Genomic DNA, 14,088 nt, shown 5'->3' with positions numbered 1-14,088 from the left:
TAAATGCATTTTGCTGAAGTGTGCCGAGGCAGGACCAATTACTGGACTCAAGATTTGCATAGATTTGTTTAAGAGTAATCAACACTTTTGATTAAAACAGATTGGGTAGATCATTTAATATTAGAAAGTCTAATATGACACAGAATACGTTCTTTAAAACTGCTAAATTACTCAGGTTTTTTTATCTATATTCTTACTTAAGGTGATGTATAAAACTTAAAAAAAAATATGTAGATAACATTATTTTAACTGTACTAGTCAACATGCAATATTGGAGGAGTGCTAGATAGTAGGACTGGTTATTGGGGTTTTTTTTTTTGTTTTGTTTAATCTAAAAGGTTAAATGTTTTGTGTAAGACAGATAAAACTATAATATTCGTACTTTCTGCTGTGATACCATAGGTAGTCAGACAAGCCTATGCTATTAGCAGTACAAAATGATTATTTTTGTTTTATTTAAACTGTATATTATTGATATTTGTGTGCTTTTAGGAAACCCTATTTTACTCACACAGCTATAAAAAGACATTTTGGCCAGGGGTGCCCAAACTTTTGCACGCCTCTGGATTAGTGAGTTGATACAAAGTGAATCTGACCACTGTAAAAAGCTCCTCAGAGGAGCTTCTTCTTTTATATTATTATTTTCCTTCTATCTTTAAATATCTTGCTGCTTTAAAGTTCAAAGCAAAGATGCTTGACACTGCCGCAATATCACTATGAAATTTGATTAGATGACTTTCAGTAACCTTGTCATGTCTCTCAGATATTCTAAGTTATTCAGGAGCTCATGCTCTCCCTTTTTATTTTAAATGGTCTGTTCCCTGCCTCAGAGATAAGCAGGCTGAAGCTGCATTCAGAAGGGCATGGTAAGCCTTCTCCATTAAAGCGAAAAGAAAAGGGAGGGAGCTATCCACTTGGAGCAAACTCTGACAAACTTTATCATTTTGAAATGCTGATAATTAGGGCTTCAAAACCAGAGGATATGTGCCTGGAGACAGATGAGGTTAAGACCATTTCAGTAGCTGAACTCAGTCCTGACAGAATGCATCCCATAAAACAAAAGATAAGAATGCACTTTAAGTGATTTGCTTGGAATGCAAAAGGAAAAGACAACAGTTACTGCTGCAGGATCATACTGCCAAAGTGTCTTTTGGTGCTTTTACCTTGTTGATAAAGTCCTGGTACCCGGGGTAGTATGTGGTGACGATAGAGAAAATGTACCAGTCATACTCCTCCATAATGTTCAACATGACGGACGCCTGCTGCTCGATGGAGGGGCCAAACTGGAAGAACATGGAGTGGTCATCCTGGAAACCAGAGAAATGGGTCCAATCAGCAAAGAAGGTCATAAGACACATCTTGGGAAGGAGCAAAAAGATTTAGGGCATGGATAATTGTGGAGTGTGTCCAGTTCCTGAGAGCCTCAGAAACAAAAGAAGTCTTGCATCACTGAGCATTTTTATGTTTGTTCAAAACACAACATGAGACAATTTGACACATTCAGTCATTTCGGTAATATCCTGCTCCACATAAGTAATTAAGTCCAATATCTTGTCAAAAATTAAAGTACATAAATTGATATTTACTAAAGTAAACGTTTGTTTGCTGAAGTATTCTTAATCCTTGAGTTTTTTGTCAAGTTACAACCAAATACTTCAATGTGTCTTCTTGGAACTTCATGTTATAGACCAACAATAAGTAGTGCATTATGTTCTCCACCCAATCAAAACTGGCAAAAAAAAACTGGTACAGATGAACTATAAAAACCTTTTGCTGCCATTTGTAATAGCAGCAAAAGTGCTTCTATAAAGCTTCGGATGGGGAATTCAAATGCTACTCTTTTTTATGATTTTATTCATTACTTACACCTCCTATATGCGCCACACAAGAGTGGAAAAAAGCACACCCATGTTTACAGCTGCAATGATAAATATGCATACTTCTGAAAACTGCTGTACATTTTTACATAATGTTCAACGGTTTTAGTTATGACTATTTTTCCAAGACCCTTTCTTTGTATCTTCAGGCGTCTCATTTACGGACATCAATCATTTTTAAAAGGTTATTCTCCTTGTGAGAAAATGGAAGATGTTTTCTTTTCGCTTGAGGAGAACATTTGACTCCAAGATACCATCAAGGACAGGTCAGTAACTCACTTCCAAACAGCCAGGAAACTTGTAGGGATGAAGATGTCCACACTTGTTATTTAGAAATGCAAATAACCAACAGCGACAAAAGAGACAAGCGGTAATAAGAAACTCATCCTGTCAGTTGTTTTCCAGTTTGTACAGAACAAGACGTACAGCTGAGAGGTGACAAAGATGGAGGGAGGTGTTGGATCGGCCTTTAAATATTGACCTCTGCCTAAATATATATTTATAAATCAATCAAACCTGTCAGTAATCATGGCAGCAGGGTAGGACTAATGCATTTATCCCTGCTCTGATATCAGCCTGTCTTCCTATTCATCCACCATTTTCCCACAGGGAAAGAATGAATGTGTTCCATAGTTTCCGCTTTAATGATATGGTTATATCCTATCATTGTCAAATCATGGTGGAGGTACTGGCAGTGTTGGAAATAATTGTCTGAGTAGCGTGTGTATGTGCAGGCCGAACCCTGACACATTATCCAACCTGGCAGCATGGCAGTGCGTACACTCCACTCTGTTAAAGGAGGTAATGAATGCATTCTCACGTTGATTGGCAGCCGGCACACCATTCACCCTCTAACTCACACCTGCTTTGAAAAAGTCATACTTGTTTAAGCATTTCCCTCCAGTGGTGCACGTCTGAATGACTCACTGATGAGTATTAAGTGCACCTTTTCTCACCCTTTATTATTCAGCCATTCTTTAACCATGTCACAAATCTAGGTTTCCATCTGTTGCCTCCTCGTTCACACGTCTTCCTGGCTAGTAGGTGTTGTGATTTTTCCGTACTGCCTTGAAAATGATCGGTTTTGCCTAATCAGTCTGAGCAGCCCGATTTGCTAAAGCTTTGAAATCTGTGCCGTTATAAATGTGCTAAAAGTGTGAAGCACTCTCTGTTTGATTCTAATTCAAATTGTCTATATTTTGCTGGATATTTGAGAGATCACACAGATGGAGATCCTCTCTGAACATCGCCTTTTAAGTCTTGCCATAAGTTCTTATTAAGATTTAGGTAATAATATAATCTGATATGTCTGATCTAGACCATTCCTTCAAAATCTCACAAAATGTCTCATTACAACCTATACTCACTGAGGCAGGGTTGTAATATCCAGAGATCCAGGCAAAGAGTAGCTTTTTGTTTTGTTCCTTAGCTGGTTTGAATCAGTCTATGTCCTTTGTACTCTTTAATTTACTCAAACAGTATCATTTCCCCTTCAGTGCCACGTCCCCCTGCTTTGTCTTGATCTCAATTTTTCTCTGCGTCTTCTTTCTAAATGTGAGTGATGTATGATGTAATCACTCATGAAATCAAACCTGCCATTCGTCGGCTATTGTGAGGGCACTGATTTCTAAAATTGCAGATATTCATCGTCACATTCTGTTTTCTTCTTCAGATCCTAATAACCCTATTTTATGTCATATCTGTTATTCACATCGGTGCAAGTTTTTTCCTCTTCCATTTTTATTTGACTCCTCCAACATTGCCCTGTCTTTTTCTCTTTGTCTTCCATTTTTACATAATGGCCTGTGGCTCCATTAAATTGTGTCACAGGGGTGTGAAGGGATTGTTGTTGTAAAGTCTGTGTGCAGCAGTCAGTGGAGCTGCCTGCCTCCTCACTGGCTTATCTGTTTTTGATATAATATTCCATCAGAGTCCAGAGAAAAAAAGCCGCATCTCGTAATTTGTCTTCACTCTTTGTGTGTGCCTCTTTCTACTCACAAATTAGCTTTCTGTGAACAATCAAAGGTTCAACTCACAGATTTTAAACAGGGTTAAGTTCAAGGCTTTGGAAAGCTTAATCTATCCCTTCTCCATGCATTTCAAATTAGGTTTTGATGAATATCCGATTGCAGCTTCAAATTCTGAGAAATCTTTTATAATTAACATTAGATAAAGGTTTCACAAATCACAAACTAGGTTTCAAATATGCTACTTTCAGTACAAAATAATCTAGTCCAGGTTTGAAGAGTCTAGGTATTGGTGTTTTTAATCTAGAGCAGGTTAAAGATGCTCAAGGTAGTGAAGAAATAGGTGGACTCGCCCTAAAGCCATTTTCTGAATTGGAAGCTGCAATAGGAAGCCACTTCAGCTTCGTTTATTGCAAAATGGAAGAATGAAGTGGAACTGTTTCTAAATTCTATAAATATCGGCACGGTTGAAAACAAACAAAGTTAAATAAGATTCACCGTTTCCGATTACAATTGTGGAAAAATGTAGTTTTGCAGCTAAAATATTTCTTCTTTCGCATTTGGGAATTTTATTTCTCTTGCTAAGCAGTCCAAAGTCTCCTTTGATAAATGTTATCATTTCATTATGCACAAATGTTTTCAGTGGTTGACGGTTTTGAACTGCCAACAAGCCAATTTAACACCCAGACTCTTACACGCCCACTGAAGCCAGCAGAGCAAACAAACTGGTCTGCATGCAGAACAATCTTCATTTTATGAGATGGCATTTTTGAAAACACATCTGAGCACTATTCCAAGTTTCCAGGGTAGAGCTAATCAATCCATTTATGTAAAAAAGTGCTTTTCCATCCAGTTTTTCCTCCCACAATGACTGGTGTCCATGCTGGCTATCTGGAACTTCCAACATCAACATGCATAATAGAATAATAGACTTCCTGCCAGATTGCTTCAGGAGAATCAGACTGGATTCCTACACTTCCACCGCTCTCAGACCGAACACTGGGACACCACAGGGTTGTGTGCTCAGCCCACTCCTCAACAGACTCTACAGGTATGACTGTGTTGCCACTCACAACAAAACAAACAATAAGATCATAAAGTTTCTGGATGACTCTACAATGGTCAGATTGATCTTGAGCACAGAGAGTGATATGGTGAACTGTGATGAGGTGGAGCAGGTTTCAGAGTGTGCATACTCAATAACCTGCTCCTCAAAACAAAGGCCATTGTTATTGACTTCAGAAAGAGCAAACCAGAGATCCAGTCATTCATGATTGATGGGGAGAAAGTATCCATATTCGGGTTTCTGGACATAGTGCTATTCAAGGAGCTGCTGAATGAGGCTCAGCAGAGAATGTATTTACTGAAGATCCTCAGAAATACATTGTTCCATAAAACCTGCTGCTTGCTTTCCATCACTGTTGCAGAAGCCACGCTCAAGTACTAGATGTGTTGAATGGCCTCTGCCCTTCTTCAGAGAAGAAAAGCGCTCAACGGGGCAGCCAGAACGGCAGAGAAAATAATTAGTCATTTTATTTATTAAAGAATGTTGGTGTACTGCTTGGCTTTTGTTTATGCCTTTAACCTGCATGCATTAAAGAGAATCCTGAAAGATAAGCACTGTGGTAGGGAAACATGCAGCTAAAGGAGAGCTAAAAATAAACTCCAACGGCATTCAGTTAGCTTTCACAGTGGGGACTTGATTTGTAAACTGAGCTTTTTAAAAGATTCATAGACTAATCTAATTAGTTAATGATGCTGAAAGACCAGGCTGCTGTGTTTGATTACATCTGTCTGCGTCAGATTTGAGTGGCATAAGCGCTTGCATATGTGACCGACATCATAATCCCACACTCACAACGCAAACCATTAACAGTTTGTTTTAGCTGGAAAAATTACTATTGATCATGCTCCATTACATCTGAAATAAAACTAGAATGAATATACTCATCTGCAGGTCATGCCATGCTCTGCAGTGTTTGGGTTTTATGGCTGTTTTCTCATTTCTTGAGACAAAACCCATTTCCATCCAGTGATCATTCACAAAAATAGTCAAGTTTTCTTGTGTACACTGATAATGCTCATTAAGATTTAAACTAGGGAGTTCTACAAGGTTGGATTTTAGGTCTCCTGCTTATTAGGGAAGCACTCATTGGGAACCTTTAACAGTTGTTGCCTTTAACATACTAAAGTGTGAGGATAGATTACAGGAATCCAGCGCTGGCCAGCTTTATCAGAAGTATCAATGCTTCAAATGTGAGTTGTTAAATAGACTTTAATAGTAAAGGTCATTACATGACCATTTACATAATGACCATTTACCTGAGGTCATCAAGACACTGCAATAATTTTCAAAGCTATGCTGATGAAGCAGAGCTCTATGTTGCCACATGACCTAATAATCTAGTTAATGCATTTTTGAAATGCAGATAACAAGTCTTGGATGGCAGAATTTTCTTCAGCACAATCAAAACAAATCTTTCACTTTAGTAACTGGTCTTGAAATTCAGAGAGAAATTTACAGTACAGTCGTTTACTTTACATTTGTTTGCTTTCAAAATAACTAAACAAATCTGGGTGATATACTAAATTTCATCAAAATCTGAATCTTTTACACCATAATAAAAAAAAATTCCAAAAAAGTATTCTATAATCTGAAGAACAAACAGGCTTTGACCATTATTAATCATAAGACCCTAATACACTCGCTCATAACTTAATAATTTCATTAATGCAATGCCCTGCTAACTGATCTTACTAAAAAGAACGAAGAGTTGCTAGAAAATTAAAAATGTCATAAAAAATGTTGAAAGGGACCAATCAACCATGTTTATTATCTATTTTAAAGTACTTTGATTTGTTTTTAAATCCATCAGTAGTTATAGTCCAACTTTTTTCATCTGAGTAACTTTTACTCTACAAACGGTCCAGACTACTGATGTGACATTAGGAGAATGTGTTTCCTTCAGTTCGGCATTTCATGACGTTTTTATTAACCTTTGTTTTGTTTAAGGTTCGGCAGTTTAAAAAGTGTCCCAAAAATAAAAACTCAACCTGATCGGATTAGTTCCACTGCAATAAATTCATTGAAGAATTGCAAAGCATTCAACCGGAATTTATCTGTGACTTATTTGTCTTTGTTTATTATAGTCAACCTAACAAAAAGATCATAGCAGAAAAGATATAAATGTGAAAAAAAAAACAACTATCTGATTACAAAGATCTTCCCAGCATCTCAGATTCCACCGGTGTACTCTTTTATCTGTGGCGAGTCAGGGCCAGTTAATTCATTGCTGTCATGTTTCTCTGTATCATTTTTCTCGCTGCCTTTATGCATCTTTTGTTTTCTTGCTGATCGTGAGACACATCAAACATTGCTTTCATGTTTCAGCCTGAGCCCACCATTCTCAAAATAGTTGCACAAACCCTGCAACAGTTGTGTGAATTCTCCCTCCCCTGCCTCAACACCCATACATACACACACACACACACACACACACACTCCTCAGAGCAGCTGGTGGGAGAATGAATCACTCGAGGAGCAATATTCAACCTTTGTGCAGATAAGCCACGAGAGCTCTCTAAGTAAAACAAACCTCCGTGTGTCACTCCTGCTCCCTGATGTTCTGATCTGCAGCCTAAAGTGCGAGCATGACCTCCAGTTAAGAGGTTGATGCTGACGCTCTCACTGAACTCACTGGAGATCCCAGCGGATGACAGAAATAACCACATGCTAATGCACGCACTCATCTGTGTAAATATACACAAAGTTTTCTGGGTTTTTTCCCCCCCAGATGATCCAGACAGAGCGAGCATCTTATCCTCTCAGCAGGACGCATTAAAACGAAGCACGACTGCCAGAGACGGAGTCAGGGGCTGCTGCTTGATTTAAACCCATTAGGACAGTGAGTTTTTTTCTTCGTTTGTCACAGACACCTCTCTGGGCACGTGATCAACCCGCCGCAGCCGCTGCAGCTGCTGCATCAGTGTGCAGCGGCGCCGCACGAGAGCTGAGCCGAGCAGAGCGATCCTCCAGAGGGAGGGCTGAGAGGATTTGGCAACTCATCTCCATGTCATGCCAAAGAAATCCTGTCTCCAATTAGATTTGTAGAAGAAGAGAGACATTTCGGCCCAGTGCTCAACAACCCCTGATGGAGAAGGATTGGGGGTGGGGGCGGGGGAGTGGCTGCTAAAGTCAGAGACAGACTTACTTGACAAAACAGGCAAGCAACCCTCAGAAGTCACAGACACAAACATTACAAAAAGCGAGGGGGAAAAAGAGCTCCCATTCGATGGCAGAGCACACATCTTTCCCTCCAACACTCGGCTTTTTCCACTTCATTACACTCTTCTTTCAGCACTTTTATCTTCATCCCTCTCCTCCTCACAGCCTGAGCGCTGCTGCTGCTGCCACTCCTGCTCCATTTAAGCCCAACCTGCGTCAGCCTCAAATTTCCAATGAAGCATAGCATCTTGTGTTGATTCATTTTGTATTCAGCTATTTAAAAATAAATGAGCAGGTTTTAGTTTCTAATTGTTAATTTTATTTTAAAGCTCCCATGTAGACAGATTTAGTAACATTATTTTTGGGCCAAAAAATGTCAGTCAAATACAGATAAAAGCACATTGTCAGAATCTGAGCTGCTTTTTATAATGTAAAATATGCTGTGCAACAGAAAAATGACAAACAAAGGGAATATTTGGAAAACATATATTTATTTACATCTCAGTTAATGAAGACTAGCACATATAATGGAAATCTTGAGTTATGAAGTGCTGATGCTGTTAAATCTGTCTTTTTTATTCACTGTCATTGTTATGATTGTGTGCATGCATAAATACAATAGATGCGATTAAATCAGCAACGACCACTTCTGGTCAGTGATTTTCATCCTGTAACATTAATACAGTTGATGTTCTTTGATTTGAATTCCATTACTGCAGGTTGAACAATCAGAGCACATTGTGTTCGATGTGCTGTTACTCATTCTGGTCTATGTGTGTTAATCAGAACCTGCACAACAGAACGTGTAAAGGGGACGTCATGCTGAGTTAAAATTCGGAAAGATTTTGTTGATTTGATTCTATGACGTCTTGCTTGAATAAAGGCCGATTAAGTGACCGTCCTTACGAACCAAAACAACTTTATTTAAAAATACTAAAAAAAAAAACAGGAGCAGTGTGCACAGGGCATTCAAGGGCAACTTCCTCCTTCAAGTTTTATGTTCTTAAAATCATACTTATAAAAATGAATTACTTGTTTGACTAGAAGCTTCTTTTTGTCATAAAATAAAATATTTATCCACTAAAAATATATGATTATAAACATAATTTTAGGTCCTTGAAAACTGCCTTGTATCATACACCGGCTGTGTCCTGAGCAGCGGAAGCGGGTGTGTGACCCAGAATGATGTTCAGGGATGAAATAAGAGGTTAAAGAAAGTGAGCATTTGAGACACTTTTATCTAAAACTTTCTTAGAAGTGACAGTGATCCAATAAATAGTTTAAAAGTTTTTTGTGGATATTTTTACTGACTATTTACATAAAAGGAATTTTCACATACTTTGCTAAAAATCCAAGCTTATGGTAGTAACATTTTGTAAATAGTTCTTATATGAACTAGCGTTCATATAAGACAACCTGGATCTGAAGTAAGTAGATGTTTAGCACTTGCATAAAATTGTTCTGGTTTTATTTAGGGTTCACATTAAATGGATTCCACTGTTGCAGGTGATACTCTGTTTCTAAGACGACCAGAAACAAAGAAGCAAGCAGAGGCTCAAGTATTGAGCCCTGCGGCACACCACATATTATACTACAAGAGGATTTGAATTTGACCAACACAAAACAATCTCTCAGACAGTAAGATCTTAATCACTTCTGTACAGAACCACTAGATCTTACAATGCTCCAAACCAGATATGAGAATAGCAAGATCCACTGAGAGTAAATCTAAGAGAATGTGAATCAAATAAGCCTCTAAACCCCTAAAAGACTTTGACACATATCTGATTCTCTGTTAAATTTGAAGTTGCTTAAATGATTTATTTTCGTAAAAGATGGCACTGAAAAGGAATTTGATTTTGGAACAGCCTGGACTTTAAATGATTTGATGAAAATACGAAAAACTGAAAGTAAGCTGAGAATATTTTACATTTTAACTCAATTAAAAGTGCATCTACCCCATCAAAAACCAAAGTACGTGTTTCAAGAGAACAGGAGCTTGACACACTACAGCAGGGTCTTCCTACCACTCCTCCGTCCTGATCTTCTCCAGATCTTTGAGGTTTCGGGCAACCTGGAGTTTGATGGAACCTTGATGGAGAGGTTTGAGACTGATTGATTGATTGATTTTCTGCCTTAATTGTTCAAAAACGTACAGTAAATGCAGTACAATTTAAATCAATTACAAAGGGATTTTCTGGATTTTCTTAAACAGGTTCAGTCTCTCACAGTTGAAGTGTCTAAAATAAAAATTGCACAACTCTCCATTTTTGGAAATGAGGAAACTTTAAGAATCTGCAGTGCATCTAATAGTTTTTTCACCAGTTTTCACTCAACAGCAGGATAAAGCATAGTTTATTTTGGTACACCGAGCTTCGAATAATAACAGCTTTTATTTTATTTCCAGCAGCAAAGGCAGTAATTTTAATCAGCAGGCAGACTAGTTATACTATGTAGTGGGGCTTTTCTTTTCAACTAAAGAGATTACTACTACTACACAATCTATTGCCATTCATCACCCAAATGTTCATGCCTTAATATAAAACTACCACGTCAATATTCTCTGTAAATAATTACTATGGTGATGCATTACTTGATCCACTACTGTTTTTTTGTTTTTTTGTTTTTTACTTAAATTAGCTGCAATTACAGTTAGAGTAGCTGCTTAAATTTGTAATTTATTATGAATTTTCTCTGATTCTTACAAAGTCAAAAATATGCAGAAATGTGTAAAATACACGCATACGTTGTATCGAACTAACTTCAATAAACTTGACCATTTTTACAAGGAGCCAAAAGTACATCAGAAGCAGTTTGCACACTAGTCTTCTGTCTTCTCATGGCACCTTAAAGACAAGCAAAGTGTCGTAATGTTCAGCCTGCAGGAGCTGATGCTGGTTTCTACCTCTTCAGTCAGTGTTGGTGGGTGGCTGGTTCAGGTGGCAGTAGTAGATTTGTCCTGGTGTCAGGAATGGCAGGTTTCATCCTCTGCTCCGTATGTGTATCAATGGTGCTAAATGTGTGGTATATAGTCACAATGACTGAAATCAGAATGACTGCTGTCTTCATAGCTGAGACAAAATTATGCTGCAGCCTCAGATTTATTTAAGGTTTTAACCCTTACAAAAAAATCCCACGAAAATCACGTGACTCACATGTGATTTTACCACGAAACGTTCCAAAATCACACGTATTCATGTGCTTTCACATGTGATTCACATGATTCACATGTAAAATTTGTGTGAACCACATGTGATTTTCGTGGGATTTTTTTGTAAGGGAAATTATGCTGCACATCACAAAACAAGTTAAAAATGTGAAAGTTAAATGCAGATGTTGATGAGGGAGAAATTTTTAATATTTCCTCAGATGATTATGTTCTGCTTAAATTTGCCATTTAAGTTTCGTGGACAAGTTCAAATACTCAGCTCTAAATGCACATTGAACATTTTACGAAAATGTTAGATTGTTTTTCAAATCCATACCTGAACCTCCAGAAACAACGCACAGCTGCAATACTTAGAGTTTCTAATGTAGAAGACCTTTTAAAGTGTGATTTATTTTCAAAAACGTTATTTGTTTATTCTTTCTGCAGTGCCTGGAGGGCAGCATTCTGTCTTCTTTCTCCATGAATCATTTAACACCGCTTATTATAGGCACACTACATTAAGTGTGCAGCATAAGGTTGGCACAGGTAAAAAAGGAAAGCATAACGACGCCGCTAACAACACATTCCCCACAAATCTCCTCTGAAACTAACATCTTTGGTTGCTTCGCCTTTGTGTTTCACAAAGTCTCCACACTGCTGGCAGTACGTTTTGTTCATAGCCGCTTCCAGGAAAATTTATGACTATTACTCATTCCTTAGTGCACCTGCAGAGCCACCACACACTAAATTCCTTTAACAGTCGACCAGTGTTTTACTTGTTGGGGCTGCTGGATTTCCACATGGGGAAATGAAAACGCTCACGCTGGGCTTCTGACAGCACATTTGTGTGATACTCATTCACACCAAGAGAGGAAATATTCTCAGTGTCCTGGATGAAAAGGACTAAACTAACCTCAGACAGGTTTACAATGAAACAAGTTATTCTGAAAACTGTTTCGAGATCAGTTCTTTGAAAGTCTTCACCAAGTCATTAAGTCATAAAGTTTATCCTTTGGCAGCATTTCTGAAACACAGATAAAATTTCTTTGTAAACCAAAGTGGTGTTTAAGATCTTGTTAAGTGATACAAATCTTTAGGGAACATTTAAGTCACATCAATATGAAGTAAGAGCTTTGACAAACTTATACGTCATGTTATAAGTACAGACTTGAATATATTGTACAATTGTTTTAAGTGCTTAAATAGTGAGTAAATATAAAGACTTGCAAAATATTTATTTTTTTTGTCCTTAATTCTTGGCAAAGTAGCTCCAGATCAGCCGAATCACATTGAGTGTCTGTAAACAGTAATCGTCAAGTACTGAAACAAATTCTAAATTAGATTTAGATCTGGACTTTGACTGGACCATTCGAACACATGAATGTCCTATCATCTAGTTGAGTTCAGTTCTTTATTTTCCCACATGGGGACATTTGGTGCACAGTAGCAAAGGCATAATCCAGACATGTGCAGCCCAAAATGCCACTAGTTTCACATTTATGACAAATATACTAAAAAGTATACGCGAAACATATCGCCTTACAAGAAACCTCTCAAAAGCCTGCAGGTAATTCATGCAACAGCAGTTTACAGTCTGATCTCAGAACATGAGATAGTAGATAACAATAAAGCCTGTTAGGCTGATAAGATCCACAAGCCAGTGAGTGTTTCCTGAGAGAATAACAGCACAAGCCAAAAAAGATCTTATCTAAAAAGCACTGGAAACACATGGGATTATTTTTGCCACGCAAAGATTTTGCTGTCAGCAATGTTTGAATAATTTGCAGGTAAATGAAAATGGCTAAAAGTTAAGGCATCACAGTTATCAACTCTGGAAGTGAGAATGTTTCATTTAAATTTCAGCACAAAACACAGATAAAATGGGGTGAATCCTAGAAATGTTTCCCTTATTGGTGATTGTCCTTTCCAGTACTAAAACTAAACCTGCATAATACAGCATAAAATATATAAAGTGGAAGTATCTTACATTGTAACACACAGAAGTTGTAAAATTTCTCTTGTAGGACATGTGGCCTCTTAAAACAGTTCATAAAAAATATTTTCCTTTTTAATAAGGGAGGAAATGAAACTGGGTAGGTTTGTAAATGTTTCAGAGTGGGCAGCATGAGTAAGACAGACTCCAAACTAAGCAAATATAAAAACCTCTGACTATTTAGCCACAGCAAGCAGACACTTTCAGTCTATTTTTAATGAACAGTAGTAAAACTACTGACTGCTTCATAAAATTAGTAGGATTGCACCAGGATAATGGCTGGCAACAATATTTAGATGTTTTCAGCTTCATCAGCCATGATGGGAAAATCGGGAAACTCAAAAATTAAATCAGTTCAGTACCGATACTACCAGGCAGGCAGCAAATTATACTTTTAGTCATAGTTTTCTGAGTAAAATCTAATAGCGCCTAGGCCACAATTTAAAGGTGACCTACTATGTTTCCATGAATAAAATAATTCTAAAACAATAAGATTTTCATGTGGTCAATTCTGCGTATTTTGAGTTTCTTTACGTCTACATGTGACAATGGCTGCAAAAAGATGCACAGGTATACAACCGTACATCTTTGAAAAGCAGAAGAATTAAAATAAAAGCTTGAATGCTTTATTAGTCCTTGTTGTCTCCTTAAAGCCACCAATCTGCCACACAGGACTTCACAATTTTTTAAATGAAAGTTAGTATAAAGGATTCAGCTATCTATAACTGGATTGCAGCTCAGTTTTTATGTTGAGTCATGTTTCTTAGAGATCTACATTTAGCCTGGAAGCTCGAGCGACATCAGCTACTCAGCAGGATGAACAACATAAGACAAACAAAAAAGTAAGACAGCAAGCTGTTCAGTAAATACCCATGTCA

The 14,088-nt window shown here is 37.6% G+C and overlaps 1 protein-coding gene across 2 annotated transcripts in view; it reads right to left on the bottom strand.

The window, feature by feature from the left end:
- The window catches only part of grin2bb (glutamate receptor, ionotropic, N-methyl D-aspartate 2B, genome duplicate b), a 123,338-nt gene that overhangs the window by 49,837 nt on the left and 59,413 nt on the right, over window positions 1-14,088 (bottom strand). For both annotated transcript variants that reach the window (XM_044113294.1, XM_044113296.1), the window contains one exon: window positions 1,164-1,307. In XM_044113294.1, coding sequence (XP_043969229.1) covers window positions 1,164-1,307 — 144 coding nt within the window. The remainder of the gene's footprint in view (window positions 1-1,163; window positions 1,308-14,088) is intronic.

This window comes from Gambusia affinis, linkage group LG04 (genome assembly GCF_019740435.1).
Source record: "Gambusia affinis linkage group LG04, SWU_Gaff_1.0, whole genome shotgun sequence".
NCBI lineage: Eukaryota > Metazoa > Chordata > Actinopteri > Cyprinodontiformes > Poeciliidae > Gambusia > Gambusia affinis.
The sequence above is the reverse complement of the archived record's forward strand: the minus strand, read 5'-3'. Positions and strand labels throughout refer to the sequence as shown.